This window comes from Cynocephalus volans, chromosome X (assembly GCF_027409185.1).
Source record: "Cynocephalus volans isolate mCynVol1 chromosome X, mCynVol1.pri, whole genome shotgun sequence".
Taxonomy (NCBI): Eukaryota; Metazoa; Chordata; class Mammalia; order Dermoptera; family Cynocephalidae; genus Cynocephalus; species Cynocephalus volans.
The window spans coordinates 144,180,530-144,205,585 of NC_084478.1; the positions used below are offsets into that span (position 1 = coordinate 144,180,530).

The 25,056-nt window shown below is 38.2% G+C and overlaps 1 protein-coding gene across 1 annotated transcript; it reads left to right on the forward strand.

Annotated features, from left to right (window-relative positions):
* Positions 1-24,129: 24,129 nt before the first annotated feature.
* On the forward strand, positions 24,130-25,056 carry LOC134366693 (olfactory receptor 13H1-like). The gene has a single exon (XM_063083075.1). It carries the CDS (start codon positions 24,130-24,132, stop codon positions 25,054-25,056), a length of 927 nt encoding a protein of 308 aa, XP_062939145.1.

Sequence of the window (25,056 nt, forward strand, 5' to 3'; positions counted from 1 at the left end):
GGTAGATGAGAAAATTACTACATAATACTTCTTCCCACTCCATACCCGCCTCCACCTCCTGATTTTAGTTGTTTATGTTCATATACTTAGCTCTTTTAATGACTTCCTTTTTCCAGACAAATGATATACTTAAAGTAATTTTATTTCATTGGCTTTTTAAGCAGTTACTACGAAAGGTAAAAAAGTAATATACTTAAATATTCTTCCAACTTCTCTCCCAGTTTACACCTGCTGATTTACATCATAAACAGAATTAATGTTATTATTTCTATATCATTAAAGGTTATTGTGGCCAAAATTAGATATACACTAATCTTATGTTCTCTTCCTAGGAACACAGAAAGTCTTCATTTCCCAGCCTCCTTTGCAGTTAGTTTGGCTCATGTGACCAATTCTGCTACAGGAATACAAGCAGAAATGATGTATACAACTTCCAGGTACAGCCTCTAGAACTCTGGAATGTCCTGTAAGTCTGTCTGTCTCTCTCTCTCTTTCTCTCCCCCCTCTCCCTCTCCCTCCCTCCCCCTTTTCATTTAATTGAAAGTGAAGGACTCAAAGACAGTGGAACCACACATTGGAAATATCCCTGGATTCCCGAGTCACTATTTGAAGAGTAGCCATTTAGGAATCACTTAACTTTAAGCAAACAGTGATGTGAACAAGAAATAACCCTTTAGCGAGTTAAACCTCTGAGATTTGATGTTGCTCATTATAGCAGTTACCAATCATTTTCCTAAATACAGTAATGCAATTATTTTTATATTCTGGTCTGTAACTATATATCCCATGCTCTATTTTAAAATGTATTTCATGTTCATCACCAATCCTTCCATTAAAATTTTTTCATGTGTATCTTAATTGCTTGAATTTTTCACAAAGAAGGATTACCTACTCTGGTAGGACAAATAATGGTTCCCCAGAGATGTCCATGCTCTAATCCTGGGATCCTAGGAATATGCTATGCCAAACTGCAGAAGAGATTTAGCTCATAGAATTAAGGTTACTAATCAGTTGACATTAAGATAGGGAGATTATCCAGGAGAGCCTAATGTAATCATATGAGCCTTGTGAGACTCTAAGCAGAGAAATCAGCAGAGCTATGCTACTCCCAGACTTCTAACGTACAGAAACCATGAGACAATACATTTACATCGTTTTAAGCCTTGGAGTTGGTAATCTGTTACAGCAGCAATAGAAACTGTTATACCTGCATTCTTGCACATGTCTGTGATCATTATACTTGAGCGACAATTTGGATACATACAATTTTGGCGGTCTCATTTTTTCCCCTTAAGACATGAGATGTTCCTTCACTGTCTTCTAGAATTAATTAACATTGTGTAACAGTATGGTGCCAGCCTGAATTTTTGCTTTTACAATTAATCTGATGGGGGAGAGGTGGCCTGAATGCTCATATAATTTTTGATTTATACTTGAAGAACAGTAACTTTAGCAGACTATGCCTTGGTATTGGTATTTTATATGACACAAAACCCAAAACTAAAGGACAAGGAAAGGCTGTACGTGGATAAGCAAGTATGGGCAGTGTGTACCCTATCCCAGTCACGCACTGCTAGTTTGTGAAAGAAAATGTAGAGCTTGCAGGCAGCATTTCCCCTGGCCCTTAGTTTTCAGGAGGCTCCTGTTCAGAAATATTAATTATGCTTCTGTTAGACCTCAACTATTTTCTATATTTATAATTTTCTGCCCAGATCTTTCCAGCTCTCTTTTCTTTTACATTTCAACTTGATCATTTTTTAAGCCACTGATATAGATGTGTATACAATGAGTTTGACTGTATGTTCAGCAGTGCCTAGCCTCTCAATTCTATTGCTGTTACCATGCTTTTCATTTCTCCAATACATATTTTTTATTCTCTCCTCTTACAGTTCTTTCTGGAGCTCTGCCAGTTCACTTATCATTTCCGGTGTCCTACCATTATCCCTTCTTTGAATTTTTGTAGGTTATCTTCAAGGTGCTGTTTAAGAAACCCTATATTTTCCTTAATTTATTTAATTTTAGAGATAAGTCTTTGTTGAATATTTTCTTCTGCTTTGTAGCATATTTTTTGTTATGTATATTTCAATTACCTCTCACTTGTTACATTGTTTTCCTCATCTTCACTACAATATCTTAGCATATGTGCCCTACTGGTTCCTTTTTGGTTGTTACACATCTTTTAATTAAGACCAATCTTTGGTTAAGAATTTGCTCTGAAGAGGGGTGCTGGGATAGTGAGCTTGGAAAACCAGAAACTTGGGGTTTTTTCTAGGAAAACTTTCTAACATTCTATACGTGGTTATGTATGTATTCTGAGGAAGCATTAAATCTCCACAGGTCACATATCATACTTGTGATGATTTCATATTCATTTCTCTTTCATTGGCCAAGATGAAAAGCAACAGGTTAGATTGCAAACAAATCAATAAATATACACCATGTACATCTTCCTTTCTCTGGTCTTTACTGAATCTAAGCCCCTGTTAGTTCTGAGCATGAGGCTTTTACAAGGTTTCATAGAAAAAAATTACTTTTCCAGTGGTCCTGTCCTTTTCCTAACCAGGCTGCAGGAACCCAACCCAGATATTTAACTTCCCCGAGTTATCTTAAACTCGTTTGGTTTCCTAATAGTTTTCACTTCTGAAAGGTTTATTCTTTATTCCTACTTGCTACCATAGGTTTATTCTCACTTTTACAGCTATCTCTACATTTTGATGGTATTTGCTAAATATAGTAAAGTGTCATTAAGGGCTCAACTGTTCACCTTAAATCAAAAGACTATCCAAAGGATTTACATATTTTTTAAACAATTTAATAAACCTGACCCGTACATGGAGACACAGATAGATCCTATGTAATGGACAGGGAAGGTACCTTCATATAACATGAACATTTGACTCTGCATAGTCTCTCAGAGGAATTATCTTAGAGGATTGTCTTTTAGCCAAGAAGTTGCCTTATCTGCTATCCAAAAGAAAGGACATCAAAACAACCAAAAATGCATGCTGTGGAAATGACTCTTTCATTGGTCTCTGAAATCTCTATTTTACACTGACTTTCATAAGAAGATTCAAATCTTTCCTACTCAGTCACCTGGGAAGCTGTGATGTTAACTGCCAAGCACCTGTGTGACAAAAACGCTGAAACCAAAGGGCAAGAAGAGGTTCCATGGGGCTGAGCAGGCAGAGATGGTGTGAGTCCCATCCTAGGCAGGCACGGTGAATCTGCAAGAGGAAATACAGAGCCCTGCAGGTGGCATTTGCCCTAGCCCTTAGTTTTCAGAAGGCTGCCTGTGACTTCTCAGCAGAAGAAATGGCAAGAGTGATGAGCTTATTTCCAAAGCCCTTTCCAACAAACTTCAGATTTTATGCATTCAGATTGCACTTAAAAATATCCATCAACTCACCAGGCTTTTTAGGAGCCTTCCAAATGGGTCACCTTTCAAATAAATGATTGGAGGCAGGCTGAAAAAACATCAGGCACTCGATAAATGCTTCTATGAATGGGTGAGGGAAATGAAAGAATGTGTGAGGAAGCGAATGAAAAGTCTACAAACTAGAGGCTAAATCTATTAATGACCAGAAAAGTACATTTCTGAAGGGACCTATTTCATCTTAATTTGGAAATACTAATTTGTGACCTTGGAGAGTCTATATAATGTATTGTCTTATGTTCTCAAAAGTAGCTTTTCCAGACAAAACCTATTATTGGAAAAAGTAAAAACTGAAAACTTTTTCATGTCCTCTGCATTCGCCCTTGAATTTGTTTGGTCCGAATGAGAAGCCCTGGGTTTCTGGGAAGACGGCAGACTAGAGGTGCCCAGGGCATGTTCCTCCCACAGAAGACAATCAAAACAAGCCCATTGCCACTGCCACCACAGTTGCCAGAGCCATTGTCCAGTCCCAGAACTATCACCCAATGCAGAGTAGCTCCCCGCAGAGCAGCAGTCCTGAGAGTGGCCACAAATGTGAGTGAAGTGGCCCCAACCACCTCTGCCATTGCCAACACTATGAGTTAACCCCACTGCTGCCAAGGACACTGCAAATGCAAGGAAGATATTTGCAGCTGCTGCAGGCACAAATGCTGCTGCCACAAGGTAACCCCACTGCTGGCAAAGACACCACCAAGGACACTGCAGATGCAACCACCAGTGCCACTGTCGTCACAGCCACAAAATTTCCCCACTGTTACTGGGGACACTGCAGATGTTGAGGGAGGCAGTCACAGCTGCCAGCAACCCTGCCATCCCCACGAGGTAAACCCATAGCCACTGTGTACACTACAGATGTGAGGGAGGAAGCTGAAGCCACCAGCACTGCTGCCACCCCCATGACGTAACCCTGCTGCCACCAAGGACACTGCAGATGGAAGGGAGGCACTTGCAGCTACCAACACCACTGGAGCCACCATGAGATAAACTCGCTGCCACTGCAGACACTGTAGCTGTGCAGCCAACTGTTGTGGACACTGCAGCCAAGTAGGCAGCTGCTGTAACCACCATTGCTGCAGTCACTGCCACCACCAGCACCGGCAAGCAACCATGTGAGCAGTCCACCACCACTGGAGCCACCAATGTCATGTGAGCAGCCCACCAAAGCCACCACCACCACCGCATGGGCAGCCTGATACCACAGCAGCAGCCACAGCAACCACTGTAACTATGCAGGTGGACTGCCAACAACTTGACTGCATTGACACGAGGAGGGTCACCAGTGGAGTCTAGAGAAGAAAAGTAATAAAAGAAGCAACTGCTCTACCAGATGACCAGATGTCAATGTAGAGAGACACTGGAAATATGAAAACACAAGAAAATATGAGTCCACCAAAGGAACACAATAACTCTCAAGTACCAGACACATAGAACAGGAAACCCTTGAAATGGCTGAAAAAGAATTCTGAGTAAAAATCTTAAGGAAACTCAATGAGATACAAGAAGACACAGTTAGACAACACAATGAACTGACTAAGCAAAACTATCCAAGATATGAAGGAGGAAATTTACAAAGAGATTGATACTTTTTAAAAGAAGGTAGCAGAACTCATGGAACTGAAGGAGTAATTCAACAAAATAGAAGACACACTGAGAGCTTAGGCAGAAGGCTAGAGCAAGCAGAAGAAAGAGTTTCTGATGTGGAAGACAGTCCCTTTGAAAAACTCAGGTGGAAAAAAAAAAAGAAAAAAAGAATTTAAAAATGAAGAAAATCTAAGAGAAATAGCAAACAGCCTTAAGGACACAAACATCTGAATCATGGGTATTCCTGAAGGGGAAAAGAAAGGGAAAAGCATAGAAAATATATTCAATGAAATAATAGTGGAAAACTTCCCGGATATATGAAGAGACATGGACCTTCAGATCCAGGAGGCTCAAAGATCCACAGACAGATTCAATCCAAAATATCCTCTCCAAGACACATTACACTCAAACTGGTAAAGCTCAAAGACAAACAGAGAATGTTAAAAGCAACAAGAAAAAAGCACTGTCACCTATCAGGGGTCCCCCATCAGACTAAGAGCAGACTTCTCAACTAAAATTCTGCAGGACAGAAGAAAATGGGATGATATATTCAAAATACTAAGAGAAAGAACTGCCAGCCAAGAATACTCTACCCAGCAAGGCTATCCTTCACAAATGAGAGAAAAATAGTATAATTCCCAGACAAACAAAAACTGCAGAAGTTCACCACCACACAACCAGCCCTGCAAGAAATCCTGATGGGAATCCTGCATCTAGAATCTGAAAAACAATAATCACTACACAAATACATGAGAAAGAACAAAACCCACTGGTAGAACAAAAATGCCAATGAGAAAGAGATAGGAACTAAAACTTACCACCACAAAACCCAATAAACATCAAAGACAAACAATAAAAGGAGAAAAAAGGAACAAAAGATGTATAAAACATCCAAATGAAAATTGATAAAATGCCAAGAGTAAGACAATAACGCTCAATAACAACCCTAAATGTAAATGGTTTAAACTCCCTGCTCAAAAGACACAGACTGACTCAATTAAAAAGCCAGACCTAACTATATGCTGTCTTCAAAAGAATCACCTCACCTGTATGGATGCACACAGACTAATAGTGAAGGGAGGGAAAAAGATACACAACACAAATGGAAACCAAAAACAAGCAGAAGTAGCTATTGTTATATTGGATCAAATAGACTTTACAACAAAAAAACATAAAAAGAGACAAAAAAAAGGTCACTATATAATGATAAAGGGATCTGTCCAAGAAGAAGACAAAATAGTCATAAATATATGTGCACCCAATACTGGATCATGCAGATCTATAAAGCAAACACTATTCATCTAAAGAAAGAGATAGACCCCAACACAATAATAGTAGGGAACCACCTGAACACCCCTCTCTCAGTACCGGACTGATCATCTAGGGAACAAATCAACAGAGAAACATAGGATTTAAACTACACTTTAGGACTATTGGTCCTGGAAGATATCTACAGAACATTTTATCCATCAACTACAGAATATACATTCTTTTCATCAGCTCACTAAACATTCTCCAGGATAGACAACAGGTCACAAATCAAGTCCCACCAAATTTTTAAAAACTGAAATCATTTCAAGTTTCTGTTCATACCACAAGGACTGAAACTAGAAATCGATAACAAACAAAAGTCAGGAAACTGTATGAACAAACAGAAATTAAACAACATGCTTCTGAATGACCTATGGGTCCAAGAGGAAATTAAACAGGAAATCAAAAAATTTCTTGAAACTAATGAAAATAAAAGCACATCATGCCAAAACTTGTGAGATAACACAAAAGCAATACTAAGAGGGATATTTATTGCAATAAATGCTTACATCAAAAGTCTAGGAAGATTTCCCATAAAGAACCTAACTCTACACCTCACAGAACTAAAAAAACAACATTAATCCAATCCCAAACTTAGAAGACAGAAAGAAATATTTAAGATAGAGCAGAACTGAATGAAATAGAGGCTCCCCAAATGATACAAAAGCCAATAAAACAAAAAGTTATTTTTCTGAGATGAAAACCAAAATATACAAGCCATTAGTAGGCTAACTAAAACAAAAGAGAAGACCCAAATAAAAAAAATTAAGAATGTAAAAGGGGACATTAGAACTAATACCACAGAAATACGAAGAATCATTACAGACTTTTATCAACAACTATCCAACAACAAATTATAAAAACCTGGAGCAAATAGATAAATTTTTGGACACATACAAACTACCAATACTGAACCAAGAAGAAGCACAAAACCTGAACAGACCAATAACAAGCAGCAAGATGAAAGTAGTAATCAGCAGTCTCCAAACAAAGAAAATCCCAGGACCAGATGGCTTTACTGCTGAATTCTACCAGACCTTTAAAGAGGAATCAATACCATTTCTCTTCAAACTATTCCAAAATATTGAGACAGAGGCCATTCTCCCAAACTCATTCTACTATGACAGAAACACCCAGATACAAAAACACACAAAAATACATCAAAAAAAGAAAATTACAGGCCAATATCTCTGACGAACATAGATACAAAAATCCTCAACAAAGTGTTAGCAATCAGAATACAGCAGCACATCAAAAAATTTAGGCACCAGGATCAAGTGGGATTCATCCCAGCGATGCAAGGATGACTCAACATACACAAATCACTAAATGTGGTACACCACATCAACAAAATAAAGGACAAAACCATATGATTATCTCAATGATTTGACAAATTTCACATCCCATCGTGATGAAGACTCTCAGCAAATTAGGTATAGAATGAAAATATCTCAACACAATGCAAGTCATGTATGACAAACCTATCACCGATATTATCCTGAATTAAGATCAGGAACAAGACAAGAATGCCCACTCTCATCACTCCAATTTAACACAGCATTGGAAGTATTAGCCAGAGCAATTAGGCAAGAGAAAGACATAAAGGGCATCCAGACTGGAAAAGACAAAGTCAAACTGTCCCTATTTGCTGATGACATGATGCTATATACAGAAAAAAAAACTAAATACTACCAAAAAACTCTTAGAGCTGATGAATAATTTCATTAAAATTGCAGGACACAAAGTCAACATGCAAAAATTAGTAGCTTTTTTTTATACTCCAACTACAAACGAGCAGAAAATGAAATCGAGAAAGAAAGCCCATTTACAATAGTCGGCAAAAAATTAAAATACCTAGGAATAAATTTAACCAAGGAGGTGAAAGATCAGTACAATGAGAACTACAAACCTCTCCTGAAAGAAGTTAAAGGGGACACAAAACGATGAAAAAACATTTCATGCTGTTGGATTGGAAGAATTAACATTGTGAAAATGTCCATTCTACCCAAAGCAATCTATAGATTCAATGCAATCCCCATCAAAATACCGATGACATTCTTCACAGAAATAAATAAAAAAAAAAAAATCCTAACATTCATATGGAACAACAAAAGACCCCGAATAGCCAAAGCTATCCAAAGCAAGAATAAATAAATAAATAAAGCCAGAGGCATAATAGTACCTTACTACATATTATACTACAAAGCTATAGTATGGAACAGGCATAAAAGCAGACAAATGGACCAATGAAACAAAATAGAGAACCCAGAAATCAACCCACAAACTTACAGCCAACTGATCTTTGACCAAGGCGCCAAGCACGTACATTGGGGAAAGGACTGGCTCTTCAATAAATGGTGCTGGGAAAAGCGGACATCCATATGTAGAACAATGAAACTAGACCCATATCTCTCCTTATATATGAAAATCAACTCAAAATGGACTAAAGAATTAAATGTAAGACCTAAAACTATAAAACTCCTAAATGAAAACAGCGGAAACACTTCAGGACATAGGACTGGGCAGAGATTTTGTATGTGACTCTCAAAGCACAGACAACAAAAGGAAAAATAAACAAATGGGATTATATCAAACTAAAAAGCTTTTACTCAGCAAAAGAAACAAAAGAGCGAAATGACAACCTACAGAGTTGGAGAAAATATTTGCAAACGATGCATCCAACAAGGGATTAATATCCAGAGTATACAAGGAACTCAAACAACTTAACAGTAAAACAACTAGTAACCCAATTAAAAAATGGGCAAAGGAGCTGAATAGTCATTTCTCAAAAGAAGATATACGAATGGCATCCAGTGTATAGACGGCCTATTTTGGGACTTTTCTTCACAGTCACCTGAGCTAACTCCGCTAATAAATCTCTCTCATATGTTTATAACATAGCCTATTGATTCTGTCTCTCTGGAGAACCCTGACTAATACAGCATCTGACAAGGGATTAATATCCAGAATATAAAAAGAACTCAAACAACTCAATAGTAAAAAAACAGATAATCCAATTAAAAAATGGGCAAAGGAACTGAACAGATATTTTTCAAAAAAAGACATATAAATGGCCAACAGGTATATGAAAAAATGCTCATCACCACTCAGCATCAGGGAAATGCAAATAATAACCACATTGAGATATCGTCTCACCCCAGTTAGACTGGCTATTATGAAAAACACAGAGAATAACAAATGCTGGTGAGGATGCAGAGAAAAGGGACCCCTCCTACACTGCTGGTGGAACTGTAACTTGATGCAGCCATTATGGAAAATGGTATGGATGTTCTTCAAACAACTACAGATAGAACTGCCATACAATTCAGCAATTCCACTGCTGGGTATATACCCAAAGGAACGGAAATTATCATGTCAAAAGGATACCTGCACTCCCATGTTTATTGCAGCTCTATGTACAATACCCAAGAGTTGGAACCAACTTAAATGTCCATTGTTGGATGACTAGAAAAGGAAAATGTGGTACATATACACAATGGAATACCACTCTGCCATAAAAAAAGAATGCAATATTGCCATTCACAGCAATATGGATGAACTTAGAGAAAATTATATTAAGTCAGATAAGCCAGGCACATCTTCACTCATATGTGGGAGATAAAAAATAAATAAATTTTTTTAAAAAGAAGGATACAACAATTACAATAATACATTGAACTTTCCAAAGGAGAGAACTGAATTGAAGTTACCAGAGGTGTGAAAGGGGGAAGGCAAGAGGGATTAAGGGAGGAATTGGTAAAGGTCCATGAAAAATGATTACATTGTATAATGTCGAATATGCTAATTATCCTGATTTGAGCATCACATATTGCACACAGGTGTTGATACTCCGTACTCCACAGATATGTACAATCAACTATGTTACAATAACAAGAAAAAAATGAGTAGCCCTGGCCCTGCCTGCTTTTGCCCAGTGTCGCAGCCACTCAAGGAATTTTCAACTTCATTTGACTTGGTCTCTTCCCATTAAAAGCCCTTAACCCCAGGTGTCCTCGAGGGGGGCCCAAAATAGAAAAGTAAATAAGTTTTTTCACCGAGACATCTGGTAAGAGTCAAGATCTACATCTTCAGACAAAAGGCAAATCTGTGGCTTTCCTCCATGGCATAGAGTTTAATTAGTTTACTTGGAGTTGATAGAGACTTTATAGAGATATTCAAGCAACAACAATGACACCAAGTGTCTGGACGTTAAATATACTTTCTATCTAGAAAACGCTTAAGTGCTGTTATGGTAATCTAAGGACACTGTGAGCAAACATCAAAATCTTTTTTCTCAGCCTCTAATGTCGGAACTTCCATGATTTGCTATGAACTACACCTCAAGGCGCCCTTCCTACTATATTCTGAATTGGATGCTTCATGGCTTTGCTATTAAGGACATTTTAATAAATATAAAAATACTCTGTAAATTGTACAAGGTTATGCAAATATTAATTGTTCTATTGCTGGTATTTTTATGCTTAGATGTCAATAGTGGAATTAAATTCCTCTAAAGAACTGGAGTCCCTTTGCCCTAACCCTTCTTACAGATTAGCTGTAACCTAACATCTTTGAGGGAAATAATGTATTAATTATAGAACTGTTTCTTCTTAAAACTTTCAGCTCAAACAATTTTCTGGAAGTTTTACCTTAAGTGCTTCCTCTCTTTCCAATTGGAGTGGTGAGAACCCAGTGATAAAATGAGAGACAGGATGATAAAGTTCCTTGATCCATATCTATCTGTACCTTAGGGATGATAATATTGACCCCTCACTTTTTTCCAGTGATGCTGTCAAGAAGGACAGTGTAAAAAAAGGTCTCCAAGATCCCAAGATTGGAGAGATTCGATCAAATTAAGGCACTCTACACTTAACCTAATTTGTCCTTGTTGCCATCCCCCAGTAAGCAGGGAGGATGAGGAATTGATGATAACATTCATAGAAATGTTTGATCATGCTGGAGTTAATTTTCTTGTGCACAGCATGGGCCAGTGTCCACTGGGAGAAATATTTCAGTGAAAAGCTTTACACATCAAAGTGTTTTCCAGTGTATAACAAAGACCTAGATGATTTCAGCAGTATTTAACACAATACTGTTAACAAAACTAGGATTTAGGACAGTCCCTAAAATTTATTATGATAAGATTAAAGAATCATGTTACCCAATGTCCCATGTAATGGAAAAATAATCGTAAAATGTACTCCTCCAGTCTGTGTGCAAACATCAACAATGATAGAAATTTCATTAAAAGTCTCTAATATGCTTTTATCGAAAGCTCAGCCTTCTCTTTTATAACAAAAGCACTCAATGAACTAGGAATATAAGAAAACTTCCTCAACCTGATAAAGGGAATCTATAAGAAAACCACAAATAACGTCATACTTAATTATGAATGAGTGGATGCTTTCCCCTTAAATCAAGAACAAGACAAGGATGTCCACTCTTGCCACTTCTATTCGATATTGTACTGGAGGTTCTAGATAGGTCAATTAGGCAATAAAAAGAAATAAAGGCATGAAGATTAGGATGGAATAAGTAAAATTATCTCTATTTTCAAATGACATGATCTTATGTATAGGAGATCCTAAGGAATCCACCAGGAAAAAAAAACCTACTGGACACAAGTTCAATATGTGAAATTTACTTGAAATATACAATATGAAAATGAAATTAATAAAACAATTCTATTAACAATGGTATCAAAAAGAACAAGCCAGTCAGCAATAAATTCAACAAAAAAGTACAAAACTTGTACTCTGAGAACTACAAAATATTTTTAAAATAAATTAAAGAAGGTCCAAATTACTGGAAAAACACTCTGAGAACTACAAAATATTTTTAAAATAAATTAAAGAAGGTCCAAATTACTGGAAAAACACCCATGTTCAATGGAATATTGTTTGGCCATATAAACAAATGGAGTAATATATGCTGCAACTTGGATGAACCTCACAAACATTATGCTACATTAAAGAGGTCCATCACAGAAGTACACATATTATGTGATTTCATTCGTATTAAAGTCCAGAATAGGTAAATCTATGGAGACAGAAAGATTAGTAGCTGCTTAAGGCAGGGCTTGGTGGTCGGGGAATAGGGAAAAGGTATAGGGTTTCTCTTTGAGGTGATAAAAATGTCCTAAATTAACTTGGTGATGGTTGCACAAATCTATGAATACACTAAAAACCATTAAATTGTACACTTTAAATGGGTGAATTGTATGGTACGTGAGTTATATTTCAATAAAGCTGTTTAAAAAAAAACAAAAGAGAACTCAGTCTTATAACTTGCCCTTGGTTGAATTAAAGGTTGGAATTCTACACAAACTCTCGAAGAATAGCCCTTGTTTGGGAATGAAAAAAACAGAAGTTGAAGAGAGGGGGAAGGAATAAAATTAACATTTATACACTTATTTCACAAATGAGTGAATATACGAGCTAAAAAATTAGTAAACAAAACAGTCAAAATTCTGTTCTCAAGAGTTTATATTCTTTTTGTTTGTCTACCAGAAACTTTCATACTGCTTCTTAAGTGCCAAACACTGTTCTAAGAGCAAATATTGACTCCTTTAATCCTCACAAAATCCTATGAATTATTATTTTTCCCATTTTACATATGATAATACAACGGAAGCATAGAGAAGTTAAGTAAGTGCCCAAGGTCAGAAAGCTAATAATCTCTAAATGATCACATCTATCTCATAGCTTTAGTTATCTTCTATATATTAATGGTCCTTGCATTCGTATAATAAGGCCACATCTCTCTTTTGCACTCCAGAATTACATATCTAAATTGCCTGCTAGACATCTTCACCTGAATATTTCTCAAATTCAATACACTCTAAACTGAATTATTATCTCTCCCTCCAACCTGATCTTCCTACCACAGTGTCTACATTGGTTAACACAACCATTTAGTTACCTTCATCTTCTATTTCACACTCACTCTATCCCTGCATCACTATCACCACTCAAGTCCGTTGAGTGACCAAGTTTGCTAGTTTTGTCTTTCAATATCTCTCATCTATTTCCTCTTCTCTATCTCTACTGATATGCTCTGATGCAGCAGTCTCCAGACTCCCCTCTCCCCCTTCCATCTTCCATAATGCTGCCAGGGTGATCTTTCTAAAACCAAAACTAACCCTACTACTCTCCATCTTTAAACTGCAGTGCTTTTCATTACTTTGACAACAAAGTCCAAGTCCTTAGTATGATGAACAAGGCCCTTCATCACCTGACCTCCACCTACCTCTGCAATCTCATTACTTTCTTCGCTTTCTCTTATATGCTGTGCTCAAGCCATGCAGAGCTGCTTATTTCCCAAACTAAGGTAAAGGAGCTGAAATGACAGAGTGATAAGACAACCTGCAGAATGGGAGAAAATTTTTGCTAACTATGCATCTGACAAGGGATTAATATCCATAATATACAAGGAACCCAAGCAATTCCACAGTAAAAAAATAAATTACCCAATTAAAAAGTGGGCAAAGGAGCTGAATAGATATTTTTCAAAGGAAGACATACAAATGGCCAGCAGATACATGAGAAAACGCTCAACATCACTAGTCATCAGGGAAATGCAAATTGAAACCACATTGAGATATCACCTCACTCCCGTTAGACTGACTATAATCAAAAAGACAGTGAATAACAAATGCTGACAAGGGTGTGGAGAGAAGGGAACACTCCTACACTGTTTGTGGGACTGTAAATTAGTGCAACCACTATGGAAAACAGTATGGAGGTTTCTCAAACAACTGCAGATAGATCTTCCATATGATCCAGCAATCCCACTTCTGGGTGTATACCCAAAGGAATGGAAATCATTATGTTGAAGGGATACCTGCACTCTCATGTTTATTGCAGCTCTGTTTACAATAGTCAAGATATGGAACCAACCTAAATGTCCATTGACAGATGATTGGATAGGGAAACTGTGGTATACATACACCATGGAATACTATTCTGCCGTAAAAAAGAATGAAATTCTGCCATTTGCAACAACATGGATGAGCTTGGAGAAACTTATGTTGAGTGAAATAAGCAAAGCACAGAGGGATAAATACCACATGTCCTCACTCATAAGTGGGAGCTAAGAAAGAAAGAAGGAAAGAACGATCACAGTGTTGCATTGGACTTGCAGAGGAAGAGAGCATACCTGGAGATACAAATTGGGGTGGGGGAAAGGGGGATGGGGAAGTAATATGGGGAGTGAGGTCACGGATAAACTGGGTGGGGGACAGGGGGCATAATCGCAATTTGTGGTAACGGGCATGCTGCAGTATTGATCTGGCCATCACATCTTGGGCATGAGTGGTGACAGTCAGTTTTGTACTTCCTGAATATTCATTACCAAAAAAAAAAAAAGAGGTTTAACATCTCTAGGGCTTGATACGCACTTTTCCTTCTCTATAGATTTCCTTTCTACCTTCCAAAATACTTTCTGACAAGCACCTACTTATCCTAAAGACTCAGCTTAAGCATTGCTTTCTCTATTACCCTTACCTGACGACCTATCATCCCCAGTAGAATTGACCAGTCCCATTCTGTCTCCCATTATAGTTGATATTCCTATCAAAACACCTGTAATACTTTTTGGCATGTACTGTTTTAGATGTCTGTATCTCCTCGTTAAATGATAAGATCGTTGAAGTTAGCAACCTAGACTTATTTATTTCTGAACATTGAATTCCTGACATATTGTCTGAAATCACAGTGCATAGTCGGTATATGTTTATTTAATAAGTGAATACATGAATGAATTAATAAATGAATGAACAGATCAAATATGTAAATTTTCATGAATCAGTCAATGAATTGATATATCAACTAATGGCTACAAAATGGAGTGGTGGGGAAGGGAGAAGGGGAGGGAGGTTGGGGATAATTGGGTGGGGGACATGGGGTACAAATGCAATTTGTGGTAATGGGTATGCTGCCAGTATGAATGTGACCCCCACATCATGGCACGAGGGGTGACAATCAGCTTTGTATCTCATGAATATTCATATATATATATATATATATATATATATATATATATATATATATATATATATATATATATATATATCAGGTAATGGAGAGGCAAACCATGTAGGGCCTTGTAAGTCATAGTAAGGAGATTAGTGTTTAATGGGAAGCTATATGCTAAAGAATGTCTATAATACTAATTTCCATTTTTTGAGGGTTTCTTATGTTCTAGGCATTGATTATCATTCTCCATATAAATTATTTTATTTCTTGAGCCTGTTTCTTAATCTATAAAATGAAGGTGTTATTATCTATTCCATAGGCCTATTGTGAAATTAAATGAGCTAAAGTATATATTTATGGATATGTATTCCCCCCAAATAACCAATAAGGCACAATATGTTCAACCTAAAATTTAGACCTAATCCTGAGTTCTGTAGACTTGCTCTAATTCCATTCAGACCCTGGGTTTAAAATAATCCCACGAACTTGTATATTTCTTTATATCCTCAGATGTCTTTTGCACTCAGCATATAATTTGGTCCTTACAATATCCATGTGCAGTACCTAACACAGGGATGACTGTCCACAATTTCACAAACAGAAAAAGGTTAATGGACTTACTACAATCACAGGCAAGTTTGTGACAGAGCCAAGACTAGAACCCTCATCTCCCCACAGGCCATTTGCATTTTTTATATTGAGGTCATCTGTGATAGTCTCCCATGTGTAATTTCGATGAGCACATTTGTTACAATTCTCTTGTGTCAAACTCATAAAAAGTTTTTGAAATTAAATCCCACTGCTTGGCTTCTGTTAGCTTAGAACTTTTTTTTTTTTTTTATTGTTTTTAAGCCTTCATAATTTCTCCACTCCCATCTTGAGGAAGTGTTCTACATTTTTCCCCACTGTTTACAATTAGTATGTCATTATGGGGCTGGAAGTTTTAGGTCAAGTTAACTGCCAAGTCTGCCAACTTCTTAACAATACCCAGTGTGGCATCTTTTGGGGTTTGCAAGAAATAGTTTTTTAATTGCTCAACTTTGAGCAGTGCACTGATACTAATCATGCCCCTAGAGCCTGGAGGAATCTCTGAGATTCAAAGCCATTAGAAATGTTCTGTTTGTCTGGGACCAACCCAAAACAACACAGATGGGAAAAACATTTTTCCAACTTAAGATGGGAACATCGTTTTTCGGTGTTGAGACAAATTTTCTTAGAAATCTCCTTAAATGCTATTTTGAGATGTTTGGCTGGTCAGTCCTCTCCGGTATCTCATCTCCCCTTTTTTCTTCTAATCAATGACTCCTAATCCATGGCTCAGGCGTACTTCATAACAGAAGAGAAAGAAGGCAGAGTTGTCACTTGCTACACTAAGATTATGAATTTGTGCACAACTCTTGACAGGCACACACACAAAGACTAAGAAAAGGAATTGTGTAGACAACAGTTAGATCTTTGGAATAAACTGCACACTCTCTTTTTTGTTCATCTTCTAAGGATTTTTCAAGAGTGCACCAGAAGTAGAGTTACTGAAGGGGGTCTTCTACTAGTCACAATCTTACCAAAACAGTGAAAGGTATTCCAACCAGCTCAGTCTCAAACTCCTTCCTTTTCCCCTTTCCCCACAGTAACTCCTACTACTCCGTGTCCTAAGGCCTTCATTTGACTGTTAAGATTCATCCTTACTCTAAGCTACAGAATTCATTAGTGTTTCCTTTTCAGTTTAACCTAGATCTGCCCTAGCACCTTTTTACTAGGCCTTAAGATAACTTGCTCAGTTGTCTCCCATATACAAGAGAGATACTTATGACCTACTGTGAAAAAAAAAAATGCTTTGAATAGAAACAGTTTCTCTAGAATCAAGAATACCATAACCGTAATGGATCTCAGAGATGGTCTGTACAGCAAAAGAAATAGAGGCCCAGAAAGCTGAAGTGACTTGCCCAAAGCCAGACAGCTTGTGAGGTGTTCACTCTCTCCTTAGGTCCTCCTTTCTGGCCAATTTGAGAAATGACATATTGGGGATGCATTCAGTGGCCATAAGGCTGACTAAGGGTAAGTGATTCTTGTAGAAACTAATCCCGTATCCTAAATATTACTGTACTCTGACTGGCAGTGAAATGAGCCTCAGCTAGAGACAGATGTCTTAATGTGGTACTCATATCACATCATGCTTAGTTATCCAAGGACCTGGGCAAAATCTACTGAGTACAAGATCTGACACCTTTGTCCTCAAAACAACCATCAAGCAAAAGACCATATGAATAATTTCTCAAAAGGCACTGGTCTGAAAGTAAGAAAACCTGAGTTTTCTATCCATCTCTGTTTCTAATTAATTGTGTGACCTTTGGCCAATTCACTTGATTGCTTTGGGTCTCAGTTTTCTTATCTATAAAATGCAAGCACCAATTTTTGTGAATGCATTTGGAAAAGTAAAAATTGCTAACATGCTAATATTTATTGACACTTACCATGCGCCAGACACTGTGCTAAGCATTTCACATCTATTTACTCATATAACCAAGGGAAATTAGGCCCAGATTATTTGGATTACTTAAAAAAGTTTACAGAGCTAGTAAATTCTTGAGTACACAGCCTTAACCACTACCCCAGAGTGTCTCCTACTACCCTATATTGTATCTACTGACACTACCATTAAAAGTGTTTAAAAAAAATAGAAAAACAATGTGTCCTCAGATTACCTATGATATAGTTGAAGAGTCAGATAACACAGAAACACAAAAAAACCAGAAAACTAAGAGCCTTGAAAGACAGATTGGGTAGGTTTTGGCTTTCCAAATTAGTAGAACGTCAGAAGCATCAGTACAGAAGGAGTGGGAGTGAGCATGAGGGTATTAGTGGAGCAATGAAGAAATTAACTTGATTCAAGTGGAAAGATCGTGCTGAGAAGCCATGGAAGACAGAGGTGGGCATGGGAATCAATAACTTATCCTATATCATCGTGCAGTTTGTCCACATATAACTTACTGCAGGTGCATATTTGTATTCTTGATTGTTTACTTAATATCAATTTTCTCCACCAAACAGTAAGCTTCCTAGAAGTAGGAACCATATCTCCATTTCTGTGTGTGTGCCATTGTATCCTCAGTCCCAAGCACATACCATGGTGCTCATTAAATATTTGTTGAATAAATGTATTTATGTATGAATGAATGTTAAATGATAAATGAGGAATTGGGATAGTTGACCTTGCATGATTGTTGACCTGATACAGTTGAAACAAGAGACCATGAAGGCTGTTTGAGCAGACTGGAGTGGCAGAAGTGAGACTGGAAAGGCAAACATAAGGGTTATTTCAACATGGGGATGAATAACAATCTCTGTTGCACACTCTCTATCCCAGCTGTCCCTTGATAGACATTTCTCTACCAACTGCAGGCTCTGTCACAACACCAATTTCACACAGAACGAATGTGAAGAAACTATGAATCAAAATTTAAAAAAATTATTTCTTAGTTCTCTGGAAAGCCCATCAGCGGTATATAAAAGTCTCATGGTCTCCTTTCTCTTTTCTTTGTTTTCCCTACACAAGATGCCACTTTTTTTTCTTTCTTTCTTTCTTTTTTTTTTCCCAAACAGCTCTGGGTTGGCAAAATTTAATTGCCTGTTTGCCTGTTTGGGATAAGGTCCCTGAAGCTCTCGGAAGTTAATTATATCTTTCTGGTGAAGATCAGAAACTTTGAACTCTACTTGTGAGATAAATGGTCTGGTGTCACTTTGGAACATCAACTTATTTAAGTTACTAACTCATCAACTTACTCCCTGCATTTGGAATTGAATCTAGAAGAGAATTGGACCCCAGATATCATGAGTAGGCCAAGAAGGTAGGATTTATAGATTTAGTTCAGAGCAAAATATGCTTCCAGAGGTGACAGCTTCCAGATAAACATATAGATCTATAGATTTGAGCCTGGATGGAGAGAAGAGGAGACATGGCACAGTTTCTAAACAAAACAGTTCAATGAAAATCAGGTTCTGGTCAGTTATATTTTCTGGAAAAGTGAGAGGGTAACCAAAAGACTTTTCTTTTTTAGTTTCAACTCCAGTATAATGCCTTTGAAATGCTTGAGTTCATTTTCCAGCCTTAATGGATAAAATGACTGCCATCATTAGATCTTTTTGCTGACTAGGGATGCACAAGACCTTGGCTTATGTGATTGTATATTTTCACTTTCCAGCACTGAAAATAGGTGGTGGAGAAAAAGTAGGAAACTGGGTAAGGTATGTACAGAGCCCAGTGCCTCTCTTGGAAATCACCCGATTTAGTTTAAAACCCTGAGTGCAGAATGTTTTCTTATTGTTTCCCTCTTTTTTAAGAAAGTGACAGTTTGGTTTAGTTGGGTTCCAGCTCACCGAGATAAGATAAATAGATAGATAAATATTGCCAGCAGGCAAAAGATGTCTAAACTAACAGGTTGCAAATTGAAATATTCTACATATCTTGATTCACAATATTCAAATGGCCTCAATCTTCCATATGTTATAACTTTTCTAGGGGAGACTGAATTAGGATGCATGTGGGTCAAATGTCAGTGAAAGAAATGTTTGCCTAGGAAATTAAATAATTTAATTAGATGCCGTTACTAGGGGTTGCAGATCAAAGAGTCTGCCAATTGAGATTTGACTTAATCTAAAAAAATGATCTTTCATCAGAGGTTTTCAGGCATTTGGGAGTTTGACAAGCTGGGAAGGCTTTGGAAATCCTGCCAGGAGAGTGTGCAGGGAGATCATCACAGTTCCGAACCTCGTAACTCTTAGAGAATTGTTCTTTTGGGCAGTCTCATTCTGCTTCTTCTACTGGTACTTCAGAGGGACCTCCAATGGAGAGTAGGTAACAGAACAAGGCTCTAATTTTTTTTCTTTTCTCCCTTTATCCTTGCTTTGGGTCTCTAACCATCTCTCTGACATGGGCCATCTCCAAGAAGGTAAGGGGCAGCCATTAATTAAAAGGAAAGTTAGGTTGTATAAATAATTGCAGGTAACAGGACTAAGATGGGAAACATGCTGGGCCCAGTTTGCTAGGAATTTCTTAATGGCAATTCTAGGATGAGATAAACAACACTGTCTTTAGAGGTCAGGGCCTAGACCAAATGAAAAATAAGCCCCTCAATATAAATGGTGAGCAGCATTTAAGTGTGAGAGGAAAATTGCCATCAATTTTAGTTCCATGGTTTCAGACAAAGTATTAATGGAGGCAAGGGCAGGGGTTCAATCCCAATCTCTCTATCAATAAGCTTAACACCACTTAAAAACAAGTCTGTCCCACAGCCATAGACTAGTCACCAATTTTTAGTCAAATGGCTCATCAATTTATTCTAGTGGGCTCATGAGGGACTGAGGGATAGACTCTTTGTAAACCCTCCTTCAATACTGGAAAAACAAAATACACCCTGTGGCTCATTAGGAATGATAGATTCATATAAGGAGAGAAAACAACTATTTCACAATATTTAATATTTAACAGCAAAAGCAGTGTGTTTTATAGAGTTCTAGGAGCAACACAGACCTTTAAATGACATAATGATTAGCCTTTCACTTCTATGCAAAACCAGTTCATCCTCCCATCTGCAGCCTGCCCATTATCTTTTTAGATATTCTACTGTGAATGAGCCATGTGCAGATAATTGGGAGCTAAATATACTCCCAATTATTCAAAATATTTTAAGATAGGATTGTACAAACTTAAACTATAACAGGCTTTGAGGTATTGTTTCATGTAGCCATTTGCCTCATTTTTGTGCATTCTCGCTCTGTAGAGATACTTTCTTAATTTTCTCTTGGAAAGGTGGAGGCAATCCAATGCAAAACCTCTTTCTAAGGGTCCCATGACAAATGAAAGCAAAAGCAACATTAGGTTCCTCGAGTTCTGAGGACGCTCCTGTGAAGGCAGATCACCCTCTTCATCCCTTACATTTATTTGCCTCTTTGCAAGTGGCAAACACTTTCATATCCATGGATTTACCTTCCTTATGTACTTAGCCTGTCTCGGAGGCTAAGCAAGGTAGAGAATGAGCTACAGGGATAGGTTACTGAGAATTCAGGGCATGGAAAGAGGGAGCTATGAAATCTTTTTTCCTAAAGGCTTCTAAGGACAAGTAAATCTCCCATCTCAGAAGTGGTTAGAGAAAATCCATCCCTTAGCAAACCCATTTTCTAGCCCACGTGCCTTTCTAGCAAAGAAGAAAAATATGCTAGATTCCTCATACTCTGAGAAGCAAGTTGGTTTTTATTTTTTCATTTTATTCCAGGAAAATCAGAGAATCCTAGAATGTTAGAGCTATAAGGATTCTTAGAGATCATTTACTTTAACCAGATTGCAAATGAAACTTTAGGCCAAGTGAGGGAAAAGAAACTTGTCTAGAGACAAGGTCAGTGAATAAGTGGCAGAAGCTTTGAGGAGGGGATTAGAAAGAAAAGGGAGAGTTAGTCTCATGGAGGAGCACATATAGATTAAAGGGGGCTTAGTATGTAAATAACAATGTCAAGGGAAGAGGCAGATGGAAAAAGAGAACTTGTCTTTCAATATGGAACAGATAAAGAGCTCCATTCACACATTCATTCAGCAAGTAATTATTAACCACCTATCCTGTACCTGGCGCTATTCTAGGTTTTGGGCATACAACAATGAAAAAAACAAACAATATTCCCTGACCTCATTGAGCACACATTCTAGTTGAGAAAAACAATCAATAAACATAACTAATAGATAAGATATACAGTATGCTAGAAGTGACTCTATGGAGAAAATAATACAGGAAAGCGGAACATAAAATTTTAGGGGAATTAGGGGGTAGAGATGAACTTCCAGACAGGATGACTCAGGAAGGACTCACTGAAAAGAAGCCTTGTGAGTAAAGATCTGAGAGGAGTGAGAAGGTTGGTCATGTAAGGATCTGGGTTTCATAAATATGGAGACAAGATCTAAAGTTCTGAGACAGGGATGTGCTTTGAGTGTTTGAGGAAGTGAGGAGGCCAGTGTGACCAGAGCAAAGTGACCAACAGACAGGGTAGCAGGAATTGGGGCCAGAAAGGTAATGGGGAGGCAAACCATGTAGGGCCTTGTAGGTAAGGAGATTAGTGTTTAATGAGGTTGAAATGGGAGGCTATAGTTGACAATCGGGTATTGTACTCATATACTTAACTTTTCTTAAGAGGGTAGATAATATGTTAAATGTTATTATCACAAAAATGAAAGAGGGAGGGAGGAAACTTTTAGAAGTGATGGTTATATTTCTGGCATTACTCGTGGTGACTGTTTCATGGGTATATACTTATCTTCAAACTCATCAAGATGTACACATTAAATATGTATATCTTTTTGTATGTCAGTCATAATTCAATTTAAAAAAAAAAAATTAATGGACGAGTGACCTTATCTGACTTACAATTTAACTGAATCTTTTGAACTGAATGGGGACAAGGCCAGAAACAGAGAAACCAATAAGGAAGTTACTGACAAAATCCAAGTGAGTAATGACAATGCCTTGGCATAAAGGATGGCAGTGCAGGTGGCAAGAGGAGTAGTTAGATTCTGGACAATATCCCTGAATGCTTAGGACTTTATATGTTAATTTATTTATTGGTTCCTTGTGATTCTCCAGGCACTGTTCGAGGCACTAGAGATACACCAGTAAACAAAGCAGACAAGTTCCCTGTCCTCAATAAATCTACATTTCAGTGAGAGACAAAAATTAAGCAAATTGTCAAATGTAATTTCAGATATTGGAATGTGTTGTAAGAAAAATAAAGCAGGGTGAGGGGAAAGAGAGTGGTGAGGGTGGGAAGAGAGAGCCTTTTCAGATAGGCTGCTCACTGAAGTCCTCTCCTTACCACCCACACTTTTAGAAATACCGCATTATATTTTCACACTCCTTACCGCAGCTCAGCAACCACAGCTCAGAAAATACAGGAGAAGCTAGAAATGTAACTTCAACTGGGGATATTAGCAAAGGGTTCTCACAAATTTCAAGGGTTCCACGAACTACTCTGTTTCCAGTCATGCACTGCATAAGGACGTTTTGGTGAGTGATGGACTGCATATACGACGGTGGTCCCATTAGGCTGTAATTGGCTATACCATAGAGCCTAGGTGTGTATGTAGTAGACTATACCATCTACGTTTGTGTAGGGACACTCTAGGACGTTTGTACAATGACAGCAAAATCGCCTAATGATGCAGTTATCAAAATGTATCCCTCTCCTTAAGTGAGGCATGACTGGACATAATATCCATTCAGGTCAGGGAGGTACTTTGCACCCACTCTATTTCAGGCACCATGGTAGATCCTGGCACTGTGGGAAAATAAAGGCATGCACAATCTAGGAGTAGAGATAGCCACAAGGATAGACAATATTTTAGCTAAGACATCTCCTCTGTCAGAAGGTACCCTCTTGGTGAAGATGAGTATCTCAAGCTGACTGAGGTTTAACCATGTCTACGCATCAGATTTGTCTTGGTAAATGGAGAACAGTGACAGAGCCAGGAAGATGGCCTCCCCTTCCTTTCTTCTTAGCTGGAAAAAAATTATCCAAGAAGGCATCCAGTGGAGGAGAGCTCGAGAACTTTTCATGTAACTATTTTCAACTTGCCGTTTTCCCGGTGTTGAGGAAGGAATTTTTAGTGTTGTCTCTGTTTCCATTATCGATATCCCATTCATGTTCCATGTCTTGTGAAAAGGACAAAGATAATGATCCTGCACACCCTAACGCTTTCCACCTTTTTCACACCCTCATCTTTGTTCTCATTCTTTCAGATAAATTCGGGCAGCTGCATTGTCACCTATTCAACGAATAGTGCAAGAGGGAAGGATGACCATGAACAATGCCACAGCAGTGTTTGAGTTTCTCCTTATTGGCATCTCTAATTATCCTGAGTGGAAAGGCACGTTTTTCACACTGGTGCTGATGACTTACCTCAGCACATTGTTGGGGAATGGACTTATCATCTTTCTTACCTACTTTGACCCCCACCTCCACACTCCAATGTACTTCTTCCTTAGTAATCTGTCTTTCTTAGACATTTGTTATGGAACAGCCTCCATGCCCCAGGTCTTGTTGCATTGCTTCTCTACCCATCCCTACCTCTCTTACCCACAATGTTTGACCCAAATGAGTGTTTCCTTGGCTTTGTCCACAGCAGAGTGCTTCCTACTAGCTGTCATGGCCTATGACCGTGTGGTTGCTATCAGCAATCCCCTGCGCTATTCCATGGTCATGAATGGCCCAGTTTGTGTCTGGTTGGCTGCTACCTCATGGGGCGCATCACTTGGGCTCACTGCTATGCTCATCTTATCCCTGAGGCTTCACTTCTGTGGAGCTAAGGTCGTCAACCATTTTGTCTGTGAGATTCTCTCCCTCATTAAGCTGGCCTGCTCTGATACCACCCTCAATGAGCTTATGATCCTCATCACCAGTATCTTCACCCTGCTCCTACCTTTTGGGTTTGTTCTCCTCTCCTATGTCCACATTGCTGCTGCTGTCCTAAGAATTCGCTCAGCCCAGGGCAGGCTCAAGGCCTTTTTCACTTGTGGTTCTCACCTGACCGTGGTGACAATCTTCTATGGGCCAGCCATCTCCATGTATGTGAAACCTCAGTCCAAGTCATCCCCAGACAAGGACAAGTTTATCTCCGTGTTTTATGGGGCTTTGACACCCATGCTGAACCCCCTGATATACAGCCTGAGGAACAAAGATGTTAAAGGGGCAATGAGGAAAGTTATGGGGAAAAGGACATAA

Bases quoted from the DNA above. Each gene is read 5' to 3' on its own strand.
- LOC134366693 (XM_063083075.1), top strand. From the start codon at position 24,130: ATGACCATGAACAATGCCACAGCAGTGTTTGAGTTTCTCCTTATTGGC.